Source organism: Crocodylus porosus, unplaced genomic scaffold (genome assembly GCF_001723895.1).
Source record: "Crocodylus porosus isolate Cpor-Errol unplaced genomic scaffold, CroPor_comp1, whole genome shotgun sequence".
NCBI lineage: Eukaryota > Metazoa > Chordata > Crocodylia > Crocodylidae > Crocodylus > Crocodylus porosus.
In genome coordinates, this window is record NW_017728918.1 from 54,314,559 (window position 1) to 54,333,185 (window position 18,627).

At 41.4% G+C, this 18,627-nt stretch overlaps 1 protein-coding gene across 4 annotated transcripts in view; it reads left to right on the top strand.

Moving 5' to 3' along the window:
• ADGRB3 (adhesion G protein-coupled receptor B3) overlaps window positions 1-18,627 on the top strand; it is a 701,435-nt gene that overhangs the window by 431,372 nt on the left and 251,436 nt on the right. For all 4 annotated transcript variants that reach the window (XM_019537601.1, XM_019537603.1, XM_019537600.1 and 1 more), the window contains one exon: window positions 3,521-3,564. In XM_019537601.1, coding sequence (XP_019393146.1) covers window positions 3,521-3,564 — 44 coding nt within the window. The remainder of the gene's footprint in view (window positions 1-3,520; window positions 3,565-18,627) is intronic.

An 18,627-nucleotide genomic window follows, 5' to 3' on the forward strand; every position in this document is an offset into this window, starting at 1 on the left:
CCTGCTAATAATTATGCTCGGGGGCAGAGGGATTTGATCTTTTGTCTTCTCCCTCTGACCCTATTTGCAAATATATACCTTTTGTATTGCTAATAAAGTGTGTCTGAAGCTGAAAGTTTTTTTCCACCTCCCGAGAAACGAACCACGATCTTTTTTTTAATTCAACACTAACAAAAAGCCATTTTGTCCTACAATATAAACTTATAACTCATAACTTTACAGAGCCTCTGCTTTTATATCATGGAGCAATAACAGCAGCAATCTAGGGTGAAAATTTGTGCCGCCTTTACTGCCTCTTACACAGCGCCTTCTAGTTGCCATAGGCCACAGTGGCATTGCTTTGCATACCTTCCAGAATTGCAAATCACACCTTGCTAACTGAAAGTACTAGTGTACATCTATTGCCAGTGTATCAAGAACCTTTGATGGTGTGTATACAACCCACCCAGTAACAGTCACAAAGAGGTTAATAGACAATTCAGCTGCAGCTAATTAACTATCTGCCAACAGCTGTGATAAAAGGCTGCAGCTTAGGAAGGTGGCTTGGCTCCCAGAAAGGTTGGAAACTACTTCAAGGAGACTCTTTACACCTAGCCTGGCAAGGAATGGCTGAGGCGTTTAGACTCAGAAACCTCCTGAGGATGCAATAAGCAGCCAAGGGAATATCCATGGTCCACAATTATTATTAACAACATAATTTCTCAGATTCATGGGTAAATTAAAAGGTGTACAAAATCAGCTAAAGAACAAGTTTCAATGCTACTTTCAAATTACACATTCCTTTCCTAAGACTTTTTGTCATTACCCAGCAAACCTACTGTTTGCATTTGAAAACTGCTCCAAAAGGGGCAGTCCATGATCTGACTGCAACACAGTTGCATCAGTTCCCCAAACCTGCCAACAGTATTTTAGTTGTGTTTTTTTTGAGGAGCATTGCTTGAAATTCCTTTCCTTTTTACTGTCACTCTTTTGCTCTGTATGAACAGTTGCTCTTTTTTTTCTCAAAACATATGAAAGTATTTTCCTTGCAAAGAGGAAATGTATTGTTCAACATCTATCTCCAGGAGAAAAAAAACAAATTCTCACTTACATGAGTTACGTATTGGTATCTGATTATAGTTTAGCTGTTATTGGCATGGATTTAAAATATGCTTATAAGTCTGTAACACTGAACATACGCAGATTACTTCATGTATGCTCATAAAACGGATTAACGTACTCCACCAAACAAAGAATGAGTCTTCTCTGAAAGATATGTGTCATCACTCCCTATTTATTCTAATGTTCCTATTCCTGATTCTTTCACATCCTTTGCTATTGATACATTTAAATATTCTGGGCCAGTTGTGCAACACACGTACTCTGATCTTTATATCTTACAGGTTTCTTTCCAATCTTCCTTATTTAGATTATAAATTTTTTGAGGCATGGAATTTAAGCACTACCTACATTTAAACACATACATTACACAAATATGCTGTTTTAAATGCCCAGAAAATGTAATGAAGTTACTTAGAGTGAACTGTCTATAAAATCAGAACTTCACTAAATATTTCTGTTGTTGGGGTCTTGAAAAGGATTACTTCAGAAAGAATTCAAGAAAATAAGGAATGCATATTTTTGTTATTAGTTACTGTAGCTAATTTCTATAATTATAAAACCTATAGTATAACATCAAATGCATGTAGTAGGGGTGAAGAAATATGACTCCATTTTATCTTTGAAAAAAGTATTGCATAGCTTATTCCTTGAACCACCAGTAATTTGTACCAGCTTCTTTTTTCGGTAATGTTCATATCATGACAAAAGTCATATCAAGTGATATGTAAATAGAAACTTTCAGCTCTTTCTTTATATGGCTGGTATTTTATTCAACTTTTGTTTGTTTGGGTTTATTCATATACTGTCATTTGTGTAAAACTGGCCTGATACATATGAATGTTTATATGGTAGTCTTTAGTCAGGAAAAATGCCCTGCCATTATTAAAACCAGTCTCAGTTTAGCCTGAGGAAAGTTTGCAGAATTTGTCTCAAAATATGAATTTTAATTGCTTGTCAACCCATAATGGGCAAGAGAAAGTAAATAAGAGCAGTAATACATTGTTTTCCATTTTCTGAAACATTACCCCAATTTAACGATTTTTGAGATAATGAGATTTGGAGAACCCAGCTCAATTCCCATTCAAATCAATACTGTTCCAAAGTTTGCAAGGGTAGTTAAATTGGGCCCAGAGTATGAGAGAAAAAGTTAACATTTTGGGGTCAGAATCTCTGCTAAGATATATGTTCAGATTCATAAGCGAACTTGGGCATTAGAGTTGGGACCTAGATAAAATGTAAGTGTCTCAGCCCATGATTGCAGGCTTGTAAACCGTAATCAGCTCTAGAAGCATCTTAAGTCCATTGGTCCCTCAGTTTTCAACATTTATGTTCTTCAGATGCCTATTGTTTTTCTACTGTTGTGATAGGACTAAGCTGCTAATTACTTGACATCAAGTTCCCGAACTAATTCCTTCTGCCTACCTTACCTATGGCCCTCAGTCTAACATAGGGGTGCACAAAATATGGCCTGAGGGCTGGATTCAACCTGCTGCGGGTCCCTTGGCCCTGCCTGGCCAGCTGCATGGGGCAGCCCAGGCCAAGGTGCTTGTAGCTGGGCCCGCCACCACCAGGTGCACAGCAGGGCAGGGATAAGGGCAGCCTGGTGGCCAGACTTGGCTTCTTGGCAGCCCCTGCCATGGCAGCTCACTCTGCCTGGCTGCTGTTGCCAGTGCCTCTGCCACTGGACCCAGCCCCACTGCTCCGACATCCCAGCCCTTCCACCCTGCACTCACCACCAGGGGTGCCAGATGGAGTGTGTGGATTGTGGGCACATAGGGACTCCATTGAGGCCAGCCCAAAACTCCCACAGGAAGACTGTGCTCAGCCAAGTGGATTGGATGGGGCCCTGGGTGGGTGGGGAGAGGCATCCAGAAGTGGGACAGGTGGACAGGACTGGGGCCGTGTCAGGATCATGGTGTGGTGACAGCCTACGGCAGAGCTACGATCTGCGATCTGCTCCCCACACCCCACTGACATGGGCGCTCGTTCCATGGGGAGGGCCTTGCAAGGAGCACATCGTGGCTCTGCCCCAGACCCCAAGCCCCTGGCCCTGCGATGTCACCACCCCACAATCCCAGCACCTGTGTAGGGCTGTGTAGGATCAATTGGCACCTCCCCTCCACCACACTGTGCTGGGTCAATGTCTCCCTCCCCACCTGTGGGGCAAGGTCACCAAAATTCCTTTAGTGGCCCTCCAGCCCAAACCATTGCCCACCTTTGAGCTAATAGGTACATCATTACAGAAGCTAGGTACTTAAGTCCTTTTGTAGTGCTGGGCCCCTTTGTTCCATTCCAGGGGGCAAATTCAGTATGAACTGAAGATAGTCTCACTAGATCAAGCTCTTAAGAAGGACTGCTGTACTGGTCACTTTAATTGTCATGTATATCAGCAACTAATGGTTTTGTTTGTTTGTTTTAGGGCTCTCTGAATCCCTATTGTGTGCTTTGGGACGATTCAAGAATGTAAGTCACAGATTTTTTGCTTCTATTACTATAGATTCAATACTCCAAAACACATAATAATTCAGTAGCCTGTCAGGCAGTTAAGTTGTTACATGGACTGAAAAACAATCTAATATTGAAGTAGCAGAATATCTCATCAACAAGTATATTTACCTGGATTGTCTGTTCATTCATGATAAAAAAGCTTAAAATTACGTTGTTTAGATACTGTAGTTGCTGAATGGCTAGTTCCTGGGCAGCTTATTAGGTAATTGATTAGAGTGATAAATAAGGAAATCTTCTACCTTCAAGTCTTGGTATAATGAATATCATTTTCCATTATGAAACTTGAGTGATACTTAGGTTCAGTTAGAGTTTCCGTTTTAGTTTAAGCAAAATAATAGTTAACTTTTGTACTGAATAGGAAAAGAGGTATAAACTTCTTATGATGGACTTTTTTGTGTGACTCCTTTTTTTAATGTAACAATATATATATAAAGAATTCTATCAAAGGAAACAAAGCAGAAAGGTTGACTTTGTATATGCTTAAAAGGTGTTTGAGATGGAGGTATTTTGTTATATTTATTTTTTTCATGAATAAGAATAGCCATTAAGTTGTTAGGGAATAAGTACTGACTAAGGACTTCAGAAATTGGCCTTGTATTACAGCTATATTTATTTTAATGGCAGCTTTTCTAAGTATACAGTGCCTGTATCTAGCTACAGACTGTTGTACATATTTATTAGAAATAGTATGTCTTTTGTTAAAAATAATTTATGTTATTCTTGAGTCTACATTTAAATCAAACTTGGTTGGCAGACAGTGTGAGAATAAGCAAAAACTATGCACTTGATCCTGGAACTCTTTATATGCAAGAAGCTCCATAGATGACTCATATAAGAAAAGGATTTGTAGGATTGGATCATAGTTCATTTATGTGCCAACACATTTCTCAAAGTAAAATATAGAATAAACTGTTCAAAATAGTTAATGTAATCTATGACAGTATATTACTTTATGTGTATATTTAAGCATGCTACAGCATATTCTTTGATTGTCGCTATAATATTTTACTCACACAATGACACAGTGATGCTTCAGTTACCAATTTTCTTTAGATGTATTGCCCTAATTACCATTTACACTTTCTCTTTGCCTATGCTGCAATTTCAGAACCCAGCATATTAAAGGAGATTTTACTTGATCCAAGTGTTTTGAGTTTTATGTAAAGAGAATATGCATATGATAAGATTAAAATGTGACATTCTGAAAGAAAAGTCTACAGGAGTTCAGAATGAACATGTTAATCATTAGTGGTAAAACTACATGCAACAGCTGTCCTCTTTTTTTTTCCCTGTGCCATGTTTTTTACAGAGCATTTATTTTGGAACTAATTTATTATAAATTTCAGAAATATTTTCAGTTTTTTTTTCACTATTTCTCTATATATGAAGCCAAGAATTCAAAAGAAAAGAGAAAAGTGTAATATACTGTTGAAACTTTTAAAACTTATATAACATAGCTTTGGGGTAAGAAGGAACATGTTTATGTTGTAGGTAAGAAAAAATATTTCTTCTAATATTTTATTTAATGATGGTTACTACAGCTGCTCATAAAATTGAAGTATTAGGAATATTCTGGATGTGATAACCATCAAGAAAGAATAGGTAGGGCCTTCAAAGATTCATTTTAAGTACAATTTATAGTGGCTATGAGGTGCATTGGATACAGATATCCTGCACTCCAACCCCATGTTATATCTATATATATGTGCGAGTATGTATATGTGTGCGTATATATGTGTAGGTATACATTCTTTTATGAAGCTGGTGTTTTTTTCTTCCTTCAGCATATAAACTGAACACCAGTGATAAGAAAGAGAATTTATTTGCTGTATACTTTTCTTTTTCTCCCCCATTTTGGGAAAAAGTCCACAGTGCAAATGTTGTGGTCATTACATGATTAATAATTTTTTTTGCCATCTAATTGCTTGAATTGGTGCATCTTAACTGAGTTCCTGTGACCATATTGTGGAATTTGTATTCTGATATTGTGAGTTTAAAATTATTATGAAAGCTCCCTGCACATTGGATGAGTGCCTAATGTTGATAAGCCTAAATGAAAAAATATGTACAGCACTATGCAATTGGCTGGATGCATTACGGTGATGGTGTGTTGTTGGGGCTGCTTTGTTTTGTTCTTTTTTTCCCTTCCACTTTAAAGTAATAGGAATTGGCAAGCGATCAAAGTTAATGAATTAATGGCCTGATCCAGTGTTGCATATCCCATGGAGCTCTGATGTATTCACATCCTTAAAAAATGGCTGATTTTTTTACAATCTGGGTTTGGCAAACACTTTGGGATCAATCCAGCAAGAAAGTAGTTAGTCTTTAGTTGGAGATGCTTAGCTAATCACTGCTACACAAATGAAAGGGCTTTAAATTAAATGTTTTTCAAGTACTCAAATGTTTGCCCTCAACATCTGTTTAAGATATCCATAACCTCTGAAGTCTCTGGCTACTTACCTGGCCAGTATCTATTATTTTTATCTCAGTGTACCACAAGTCTGTGTGTAGCAACTAATACCTTTCTCTAGTGATGCTATCATTTTAACATATGCTCCAGGAATGGGGGGAAGAAGTTTTGATCATCCTTCACAGATGGTTGGTTAGTGACTGATAATTCTTGTTCCATCTATTCTTGAAGAATGTTCTGAATTTGAACTGTGAGTTGTTTGATCATATCTGGTTGTGTGTCCCCCATCATTTTGATTGTGCATCTTTCTTCTGAATTCTTTGCTATGGGGTGTGTGAAGATCTGGTCTAATTGTTTGGTGAAAATTTATTTTAATTCACTCCTTTCTATGGAATAGAATAGTACTCTTGCATACTAGTGTCATATTACCAATCCTTCTTCAATATATCCACCTTCCTTACTGATTAATTTAAGTGAGACTATCAGTATTCATGGTAGGATGAATAAAGCGGTGCAATTTTTTTCTCAGAAATTTGTTATCACACCTGCATCTCTATTTTTGAAAATTTCTGGCCCTAAAATAGCAATTTCTGGTTTTTTATAATATTTTTTGGATTCTGAATATTTTTCACATAAAAGCACAGAAAAACATTTAAGGCAGACAAGGTTTTGGGGGCAAATCAGATATCTTTTATTAGACCAACTCAAAGCGTTGGAAAAATTCTTCTTTGCAAGCATTTAAAGTATTTTTTATTACAATCCTAAATGCTCCCACTTCCTGGAAGTATTCCTTAAAAGAAATTGTTCTGAAGAGTTTTGTGGAAACGAGGAAAGATTTGAACCATACCACTTGAGCTCTGAAGAGAGGTATGTGTACCCCTATTGTGGCCTTAAGCACCTATTTCCAGCCCTGGGTCAGACACCTACATGAGAGCGGAATTTATAGTCCAAAACCACTTCTTCACTTAAGTAATTCCTTTGGGTATGGGCAACTGAGTTACTCTTGATTTCAGTAACAGATGATAATAGTAGTACTACTAGTATAGTATATTATCCTAACACAGAGAAATTGCCCAGGAAGCAGGGAACCTACATTCAGATTCAGTTTCCTCCTGACCCTGAGAGGATTCAAACCTACATCTCTCTCCATTAAGAAGACTGCCCTACCTACCTGGAGGATGATTTGGGATGGGAGGCAACTCTCCAGCCTTCCTGTTGAAAGTTATTGTGTAGTCAAGAAAGCAAGGATCAATAGATCAGGGACATATTGAGAAAGAGGAGCATACCTCCAACCTGGTGTTGAGGGCACTGAATCCCACTGTTCTTCCTAGAAGCATTGCTGAATCTGATCAGTACTATTTTGGTTCAGTCACAGCCCTATGCTGCTGAGGACTGGTGTTATATCTTTGACAATGATAGAAAAAGAAGCCAAGAAAGAACAGCTACAGATAGCAACCCAGTGCATATAATCTGTTATGGTTGCTTTCCTGTCTTCTGATCATCAGGTCATAGCCAGCCACCTTGGCCACTAGATTTGAGTCTCCACTCTTCAGCCTCTTCATGCTTCTCATTACTTGTGTAAGCTTGGCTTTAATAGCAGCATAATTGTTTATTTTGAGATTAAATGACATAAGAAGTATCACCTTCAAAATAGAGGGCAGTCATTGGACAATCTGCAGCGTAGTTTCTAGTGCAGATATGTGCTTCCTGATTATTTGGACTTCCTGACAACATTTGGTAAATTAGAGCTACATTTTTTGCATATAGCTTCTCTGGGGATGACAAGTTGAACTGCCTACCTAGGAGACAAGCAGTGTTGCATAAACTCTGCTGTAACTCCTGGCTCTGGCTTCTGGCATCCATCTGCAACCCCTTGATAATAGTAACTCTTCTGGAAAAATGCCTGCTTCTTTTCCTGCATGCAGGCCCAACTATGTTCGCCAACTTTCTCCATTTTGTGAGAAAACCTCTGATGCTGTAACAAAATAGAGGAAAACTTTGTTCTTTCTTAATGAACTTCATTCCCTCCCTGAACTGGAAATAAAAATATATGTGGAATCTCATCTACTACAGGCAGATCAGGCACTAAGGATGAGTTTCACAAAGGGAAATAGCTTTCGGGATGGTGAGTCAAGTGCCTGAGTTCTTTTTGCTTTAAATGGAGGTAGTTCAGCACCTGGACTGGTGAGTCACATTGTTTAGCACTATAAATGAAAAGCACCGATTGGAAATTCTAAGCCAATCAGTGCAATACATGGAAGAGTGGATGACTGCACTAGTTGAATGTCTGAAACTCTGACTCTTTCCCAGAACAGCTGTTATGGGGCCAGAGAGAGAACAAGCAAGAGAAAATATGTCTTTCTATCCTAGTGAGGAGGGCATTCCCCTAGGAGAGGAGGAGTCCTAGGCTCCAGTCCTTGAGACTGAAGATTCACATTTGCATTAGTCACCATGGGATAAATTTCACAATAGCATAGGGAACAGACCCTATGTCTGGATCCAGTTGTGGAGGCATGTGTGGTTTGTGGCACTACAGACCTCTTTGCAATGCCACAAACTGCACAAGTTGTTCATTAATTAGTGTTCTGTGCTGCTAATTTTCAGCACAGGGCCAGAATTTGCTACTGAGATTTCCCAGCAGCAAAAAAAGAATCCTGGAAAAAATGCTGCACTACCCACACCAAAGTGGCGAGTACTGGGACAAATGCAGAGACAGGGGAGAAGGTAGCCCAGGGCTGTCTGCTCTCCCATCTTGGCACACTAGGGAGCCCCTGTGCTAAGGCACCCTGCACCCCAGCTAGCTGCTCCCTGGCTGGCTGGGGCACAGAGTGCCTCAGAATGAGAGAGTTCGGAGCTCTGAGCTGGCTGTTCCCCTGTCTCCATGTGCTTTAGTGCAGGGGATGGACTGCAGAGCCCCCACACTAAGGCACCTTGAACCCCAGCCACCCATGGAGCAGCAGACTGGGGCACAGTGTACTGCAAGATGGGGGAGTAGACAGCAATGGGCTGACTGCTCCCCTGTCTCTGTGTGCCTCAGCACAGAGGCTTCACTGCAGAGCTGCTCCACTGCTGGCTGGGGTGCAGAGTGTCTTAGTGCAGGGGCTCCGCAGTACAGCCCTCATGCAGAGGCAGATAGAAACAGGGGAGCAGCCAGTCTAAGGCTGCCTGTTCCCCTGTCTCGAAGCACACGGTGGAGAAATACAGGCTGAGACTCAAGGGGCCTCAACACAGGGGGGCTCTGCAGTGCACAGGGATGGGGGAGCAGGCAGCCCAGGGCTACCTGCTCTCCCATCTCCACATGCCTCTCCCCTACTTACTGGGGCACAGGGTGCCTCAATGCAGGAGATGGCAAGCTCCTGCTGAGGCGCCCTATGGCCCCCTCCCCTCCCCCAGAGCACATGGAGCTCATGGGAACAATGTGTCCCACTGCAAAGCATGCGAGCAGGGTTGTGTACTGGGGCACAAAGTAGTGGCAAAAATGTGTGCTGCTACTATTTATGGGCACACCCCTGCTCATGTGGACCCAGCCTTTCCCAAGTGGCTTCTCAGATTTGTCCGTTTCAGGTCTTGAATGCAAGGATGGCATAGGCCCCTCATTTTTGACTCAGCCAAGATGGCAGTACTTTTGGACTTTTGGCCAAGTTTTAGGAAGCTAAATAGTGTATGCCAGAAAACTCAGCCTTCTAGGATGTCTCCAGCACATATGCAGGTTAAGTGGAGTTTCTGTGAGTTGCTCTCTAGGGCTTAAGCATCTGAATTTCACCGAAGTCCCGTTTCAGATTTCTAATTTCCCTTGTGAATTTCATCCTTAGTACTGGATCTTGATGTATGTCAGCTGCCCCAATGCCTGGGCTACGCTTGTGTCCCAAATACAAGTTAAATGCCACAAGGAGCCATTATAGCATCTGGGAATTGCTGTGGGATGTGATGGATAGAATCCTATACTTTCTTCAAATACAAGTAATGGTGTGGGAGCTTTTATGCTAACTGTATGCTATCTAAGGATTCTCATGTCCCAGGAGGCTCCTTCTGTGAGAACTTGTGTGGCAGTAAGAAAACTTTGATTCATGCAGGAAAACAATACTCCAAGTACATAAAGGGTCTGGGCCTAGAGGGTTTTTGTTTTTTGGCTAACACAGGATACCACTGACAACACTAATCTAAATCACAGCTGTTAATCCTCTAGAGAATAACAGGTATGCTAAGAAAAATTAGGAAACCAAGAAAAATGTGATCTAACTAAACCTCAAAACTAAAGAATATATCAGAAAAACTTAAAATTTTGTGGACAAAACACATGCCAAAAGTTGTAAATGCAATTTTCAGGTAAGCCATTTGGAAGGGAAGAGCAGCTGTTCATGTAAATATGAATGTTTTGAATTGCAATTCAAATACCTTGCACAGAGAAAACAATTTTTGGCTGATTTTTTTTGCTTGGCTTTGATATGATATAAGAATAAGACCATCAGGTAGTCCAAATTATAGAGGACCCATCTGGGAGTTGTCATTCACCTATATTATGTTAGTTTGCCCTAGTCATTAACTAGAGAGTGGAATTCACACTTGGTTTCCCCAGGGAAATAAATATTCAGTTGTTTTAGAAAAGGAGGGTTTGAAATTCTGAAGCTGATCATAGGTGCATGAATCTGAGTAGGCTAGGATTTAAAACATGTTCTTCTTGTCAGTACATCATCAACATTTCCTCTGCTAGTTTAGTTTTGTGTTGATCCCATTCCTATTCACCCAAGGCTACGTATTTAAAAAGCCCCTGGTGAAACTACTCTAACTATTGTGCTTTGCTTAAATCACTATATGTTATAGTGGGAGCAGACTTAACAAACACTTGCTGTTTGGTGGGGGTGGCTCAGAGCCTGACCACACTGCTAAGACCAGCGGGTGAGAGGTAGTCCCTCACTCCTCCCAGGAGACTGCCAGAGCGGTCCCTCTCCCAAGCCCTGCCCCCCACCAGCTGTTGACTATCAGCAGCATGTGGGGGGAGCAGAAAAGGGGTGGAGGGAGTGGACCTCACAGACCTGGCTCAGCCCACCCAACACCTGACCCAGGAATTTGGTGGGTCCTGTGCCCCAGCCTCTTGACAGCTACAGCCAGAAGCTGCAACACAAGACTGCCCGGCCTGGGATTTGACCATGCTTGGAACTGGGATAGGGGAAGGGAGCCCCCATGCTGTGTGCTCCCCTCCCCCAGATTGCCAGGTTGGTTTTGGGAGACTGGGCTTGGGCCACTTTGGGGGAGGACTCTTTTCCACTACCTCCAGTTCCCAGTGCAGCCAAAAGCTGGGCTGGGCAGTCTTATGCTGCAGCTCCTGGCTGCTGCTGTCATGAAGCTTGGGTGGGGTGGAGAAATTAACCTCCTGCCACAGGGACCCAGCCTGTCACTTCCCTGAAGACTTGACCCAGCAGTCTTGCAGGGCCCACATGGCATGAGGACTTACTACCTCATCCTAAGATTCTGGCATGGCTAAAAGCTAGGGCAGGCAGTCTTGTGCTGCAGCTGCTGGCTGCAACTGTCAAGAGGCTACAGTGAGGGAGAAAGGAGCCCCCTGCCACATGGACCCTCCTCAGATTGCTGAGCCAGGCCTTGCCAGGGCAGTAGACCAGGTGCTCATGTCAGGGAAACTCCCTCCCACACTTGACAGCTGCAGCACAAGGATGTCCAATTCTGGCTTTTGGCTTTGCTGGGAACTGGGCACGGGGGGCGAAGCCCTCCCTGCCATGTGAACTCAGGCCAGGCCCTCCCCCCCTGCCAAGACCTCTGACCCATTATCCTAGGGGTAGGACTATGTATCTTCAAGATTCTGTTCTTCTACCCCCACCCAGCCATGAAGAGAGGAGACAGAGACATTTTTTTCTTTTCTCTGTAACAGTCCGGCACGGGGCTAGGCCAGCGTTTGCCCAGAGCAGCTGAGCACCAGCCAAAGTTAACAAACAACTCAGTGAGGGGTCCTGTGATGCTGAAGGAATGTGCCCTACCTTGACTCAGAATGGGATGTGGCACAGATGTGTCATAAACTGCCCTAACTTAAAGCACTTTAGTCTGATACCACATCCATCCTGGGTTAACTTAGAGCAGGATCCACCATTTTTAAACCACTTCATGTGCTGTGAATATCCATGCTCTTATAACTGTAAAGCACTTTCTGCATGCTTACCACATAATAAGTGAAACATCTATACCTAGCCTAACTCTTTCCAGGCATTTTATACAGAATCCAAGACTTTTGGTAAGGGAGAACATTTTTTAAAGTGTTTGTTTGATTGATTGATATACAGCCTTTCCCAACAAAGGCTTAGGATAGTTCCAATAAGAGAACAAAACAGCCTAAAAGTGACTAGGATATCAACATAAAACAGAGACCCCGAAACAGTATCTCAGTCTAACTTTATTTGCTAAACACCTATTCAAATGGGAAAGTTTTACAGCACTATTGAAAAAATTCCAGGCTCAAGCTCTGGTGAGCCTTGGACTTTATGCACTTTAGCATTCAAAATTCTTGTTGAAATCAGCTATTTGAATATAAAAGATTAAATCATGGGTTGCAAAGCACCTAAATACTTTTAAATACACAGGGCACCTAAATACTTTCTTATATCTGGCTCTAAGTGTTGTGCCTCCTATGCCCCCTTTGTTGATCTAGCCTAACTCAGGGCAGTGAACACCTGTACTAAGTAAGGAGCTAGGTGTTGCAACACTCAATATTGCCATACCTAAATGCTTTGTGGATGTAGCCCTTAACTACTATGGGTATGAGGACCATATGAATACATGAATGAGTGGATAGATTGATAAATAGAAAGATATAATGTATCACACATACATTTACTTGATTATTGATCAGGGTTTTTTTTACCAGTATTTGGTAACTCTTCCCTGCCAGCTTCCATAGAAAAGGTGAGGCAACATTACAGCAAATTTTCATATTTCCATATGTTTTCCCACTGAATATGTAACTGGCAGGCACACTCTGGAGAAGTAATTAATTGGATTTTTTTAATATCACAACATTTTTTATCTGGTTTAAGTACTAATTTTTGTTTCACAAAAGGTTTACCTGTTCCTAATTTATACTGTGGGAATTCATATCTTTACTTAAAGTTAAGAAATGATACCTGTCTGCAAATGAAATAAATACCATGAGATTTTACTCAAATTCAGAAATTCTCCAGACTATTTCAGCAATTCTGGTAGTAAAAAATAATATTTATGGTGAAAAATAATGTTTAAGAAGCTTTACCTAGCACAGATAGGATTTTTTCTCCAAAAAAATTGTCATTGATTTGATTTTTCTCAATTTTGTAGAGAAATGTTCTGTGTTGCAATGAAAATAGCTTCTTACAGAGAAACATTTACCAGTTAAAATGTAAGTCATCACATTTTGTCTGCAGGATAAATGTGTTCTCACAGTTCTGCTCACACCCACAAAAGTGTAGCCCACTAGCATGATTTTTTTTTTCATTTTTCTGTCTTAGCATTATGATAAAGCTGAAAAGAACAGTGAACTACCTCTTCCTACTTCTCTGTTCTTTATGCTTAAAATCTAAAGGCAGGGTATCTAAATAACTACTACTCTTTATTAAGGACCAGTTTTGTAATCGTTGTTGAAAAGAGTTAGGAAGGCTTTTGGAAAATTGGGGCCAAAGTGTATCTAGCCAAGTCCCTAAAAACTGAAGTACAAAATGAAAGTTAATCTGTAATTGGTTTCAATTCAGCTCTCTCCATTTATACCAAAAAGGAGTGTCTACACATGCCTCTTTTAAGTGAATCTAGCCTAAAATTGCCATTTTTAACTCACATTAAGGACACATGTCTACTTACACGTGTCCTTCATGCACCATAAAAATGGCAATTGAAGTCTATGCGAGCCTAAATTTGATATCTGCATAAAGCAGTTATCAAATTTAGGTGCGAATAGCTAAGTCACATTAGTGCATGTGTAACACTGGATAGACACAGTGTTAATGTGCATTAGCTCATCTGCATGTGCGCTAATGCAACTTAGCTACTTGTGCCTAGATTTAATGTGCATTAGTGCCGCCACCTGTAGATGTGCGCCTAAATTACCCTAATACACCCTGAGCACCCAGGTGCATTAAGTTTAGGCATTCATGAATACACATGTAGACATGCCCAATGAGTATCTTTTTACAGTATTTGGAGTGGTGGATGCCCAGCTTCTAAGAAGGTCTAGCTCCAGAAGTCTCAAGTTCAGGATGTAAAACATAACTTCATCTTTAAAATAAATAAATAAATAACAAAATCATTGGTTTCTAGCATAGCAAATGAAATATATTGTATTTCTAAGGTAAGGGGTTCCTTTCTCAGTTTAAAGTTTTGGGTTTTTTGTGTTTGTAAGATGAAAATAGTCAAGTTAAAGTTACAAGTACCCTATTTAACTATTTTTTTCAAGTAGTTGTCTTTCTCGAGATCTGCATATAACTCTGTCATCTGTATCTGTATAATGCCCTACCATATAACAACTTTTCTAACACTGCTATATTGAGATGGATTCAATTAATGGCACAATTCCAAGCAACAGCATACACAGTCTAGGTAGTTCTGAGCAGCTGCTTAATAAGGAAAAGGCCAGATTCAGGCTATGGGTAAGTGTATGAGATAACTTTTTCAGACTGAAAACTATATGAGAATTGGCTCCAGTGAAGATATTCTTTAAAACTTGATTGTGGTGCATTGTACTGTGTTGCAGAATTACTTATTCTACAACCATTCTGTGTACGTTGAACTAGAGAAAATGGAGGGCCTTTTTAGAGAGATTTTTTTATATATTTAAGTTATAAAATGAATCAGTTTATCTGGGGTGGAATTCATAATTCAGTCACCTTTTGTCACACTGCCTTTCACTAACTCCTACACTGTGCTGAATAGGGAGTTTCACTGCCTCCTAAGAATTGCAGCAAAAAAAGGAAATTTATTTAATTATTACTGATAAGTTTTTAATTTCTGCTGCTAAGTGATGAGTCAACCCCATTTTGTAAAGGGTTTAATTGCTATTTATTGCCTGCATGTAATGTAAATTTTAGGGAACTAAAAATAGTATTTTCTTGAGATGTCAGGCAACTATAATTTTCTAATGTAGATAAAAACGGTTAGCTGGTACAGCTTTGTGCCCAACTTTTAAAGATTGAAATATAATCTTTTTGGAAACGTGATATCCTTATGTAACCTGAAGAAGACAAATCAGTTAATATAAAAATCACAACTGGGCAGAAGTTGATCATAATGCATATGTTCATTATGTAACCAATAAGGTGGATATAATAGGAAGAATATAGAATCATATGTTCCATATCTTCAAAACACTCATTTTGTGTTTGTATTTTTGCTTTTAGAGTACTTTATATTAGAGTCATATTAGAGATGGGAGACTGAGGCATGAAGAGGCAATGTGACTTGCCAAAGATTAGGAGATCAGTGGTAGAGCCAGGAATGGAGCCCTGGAGTCCAGTCTAGTATATTATCTATCAGGCCTCATTCACTGGATGAGGTCTGTGTCCTGGGTTTTTTTCTTGCTTCTAAACATAGCAGAATTCATTTAAAAAAATAATAATAATACAATTTCTATTTTTCTTACTTTGAGAGTCCAGGATTTATGTAGGTGATATCTTTTCATTAGAGCAACTGAGTGTCTTGCATTCAAAGTTTGTCTGACTTATCCCAACCATTCAGTTGGTCCAATAATAGAAGTAACACACAAAAAACCATGGGTCTTGATTCTGCTCACATGTATCATGCTTAATATTATGAGTAACACATTTTAAATACTCATTAAAATAAGTGATGTATACCAGTAAAAAGACCCATCTACACATTACACTTAAGGCATGTTTAAGCAGTTAGTCATGCCTTAAGTGATTACCCAGCCACGCATTCAATCAATTAATGGTGTGATAAAAAGAGGAATAAGCTACGAAGTTATTCCACAAAATATGCATAATAACTTTGTAGCTGCCTTCTCCAACACATTAATTGATATGTGCTTAAATACCCCTGTGGCTGGGAGCCCTGCCAGCTGATTGGGACTCCCAGCTGGGGAGGAAAGTGGGGAACCCAGCTGCTGTGATTACCTAGCTGTGGGGGGCACCATGCACCCCAGTGGCTGGGAGACCACAGCTGCTGTGATCACCCAGCCAGAGAGCACACCACACATCCCCATGGCTGGGAGACCAGATGCTGCAATCTGCCAGCTGTGGAGGTGCCCAATGCACCCCTGCAGCTGGGAGACCACTGCTGCTGCAGTCTCCCAGCCACAAGAGCATACCATGCATTCCAGCAACTGCTGTACCCCGCTGCCTGGAAGACTGCAGCGACTGGTCTTCCACTTGCAGAGGTGTATGGGACACCTCCCCACCTGGGAGCCCCATCAACTGATAGGATTCCCAGCCACTGGAGTTTGTTTCTTGCTGATTCAAGGCAGGAGAAACCTGATGTTGGGTTCCCCCTGAAGTGGCAATCAGGTGCAATGATATCTGATTCATAGGCGATGCGTAGGAGGGCCACAGGGGCATGCGTCTCCCCTGAGATTGGCTGTCACTGAAGCTGCCACCAGCTTCCGTGGGTGGTTACCACTTGCTACACCCACCTACCTCACCACCACCACCAGAATCTGTGGGTGATCCCTGCTCACTGCTGACACTGCTGCCTACAAATGGTGCCCCACCAATCTCGGGAGGCAGCAGTCATTCATTATCTGATCTGTGATCTTACAATCATGCCTCCTGCCATGCATGTGTAGCATGGAAGGAGATAAGATTGTATGAATCATGTATTAGATCCCACTGTTTTTTACCTAAACATGTAGAGGGGCCCTAGGTATCAAGAGATACACCTCAAAATACACTAATGCTGTTCCTTAGGCACCACCTGCTTGTTGAGTCTTAACGGTTCAAATCCTTCCTCCAAATCAGGTAGAAAACAAGAGTTGAATCTGGATGTTTCGTTTTCCCCCTTAAGTGCCTTAAACATTGTTTTTAGAGAAAATCTCTTCCTTCTTTTTTAACAAGAGGTGGGTAAGAACATAGTGTCACACTTAGAAACCAAATGTCTAAATCTAGTCCTTTAAGAATTAACATAACACTCAGTTGATGAATAACAGAAAGTCTTGCTTTAATAACTCCAACAAACTATAAAACTAAATGAAGAACAAAAGAATTTTCCTTAATATTCAATAAATGAGTTATTACAGTCCTTGTATTATCTTAGCTGCAAAGAGATCTTTACCCTTAGCGGGCAGGAAGCAGTTCTTGTACAGCTTTACAGAGTGTGGGTCCTTCACTGGTGCACTGGGTGCTGCAAGATGGCTTCTTGATCTTCTCTGGACTGCAGACTCCTTGCTGGCAGTTTATACTTTTTATACTGTTTTAATTGTATAGCTTCAAAACATTCCTTCTTGATAGTTGGTTAATTAAAGTCTGAACAGAGGCAAGGACAGAATTAACATGTCACTATTGTATCTTGTTTGTGAAGTTTGCAAGATTTTGATCAGTTTGGAATCAAATTGGATGTGTATTGATTGAATTAAGTACTATTAGGAAGTTAATCACAGAATACTATTTTTCAGTCTTTATTTTAACAATGGAGCCTAATAAATAGCTGCATCAAATGGCTTGGGGAGACAGCGAAGATCAAAGAACGTTGGATACAATAGGGCTATGGACAGACATTACAGATAAACTGGTTTAAGTGATCAGAAACTGGTTTAAACCTGGTTTAACGGAACATAAGTTCAGTGCACATGAACGAATTTCAAAATGGCTGAAACCAGTTTGAGATAAACCTGGTAGTATCAGACTTAACTGATTGAGCTCCAACTGGTTTATTGAACTTCATCCCAAACCCATTCCTGGTTTAAGTTAAACTAGAGTCCCCCAGCATCCCAACATACTCTCTGGGCTGTGTTCTCTGTTCCAGCAAAATAGAGCTGGTCCCACTGCTCCCTATCTGGAGCAGGGACAGGCAGGAATAGACAGGGGTGGGGCAGGGTGGCCAAACTCTGGCCAGCATGGCCTCTGAGGCAGAGGGGGCAGGGGTGAGGGTTATTCTCCCCTCCACCCCCTCTGCCCTCGGGGACCACAACAGGGTCTGCCTGCCCCGACTGCCACCACCACTCAGTCCCCATGTGGGCAAGCAGCAAGACAAGCCCCCTCCTACCCCCTCCACCAGACCCTAGTGGGAAGGGGGTTATTCCCCTCCCTGCCTAAGGGTCGCTGCTGGCCAAACTCCGGCCAGGCTACTGACCCTGCCATTGGAGCAGCAAGTGGGTGGGACCCTGACAGAGAAGAAGCCCCTGCCATGGTGTCCAGGGAGTGCAAGCTTCTTCCTGGCAGGGGGCCACGAGTGGGGGTCAGAGCTGCCACAGACTGCATGGGGCAGGCAGTGGCACCAGGGCTTGAAGGGGGGCCATAGCCCCCCAAGCCCCTCCGCACTGCCACAGCCACAGCCACTGATTGCCTCACACAGTCTGTGGCAGCTTTCCCCACCCACAGCATGACCCCCCGCCAAGCTCGCACTCTGGGACACCATGGCAGGGGCTGCATCCCCTATTAGGGTTGCTGCCTTCTCATTGCTCCAGAGGC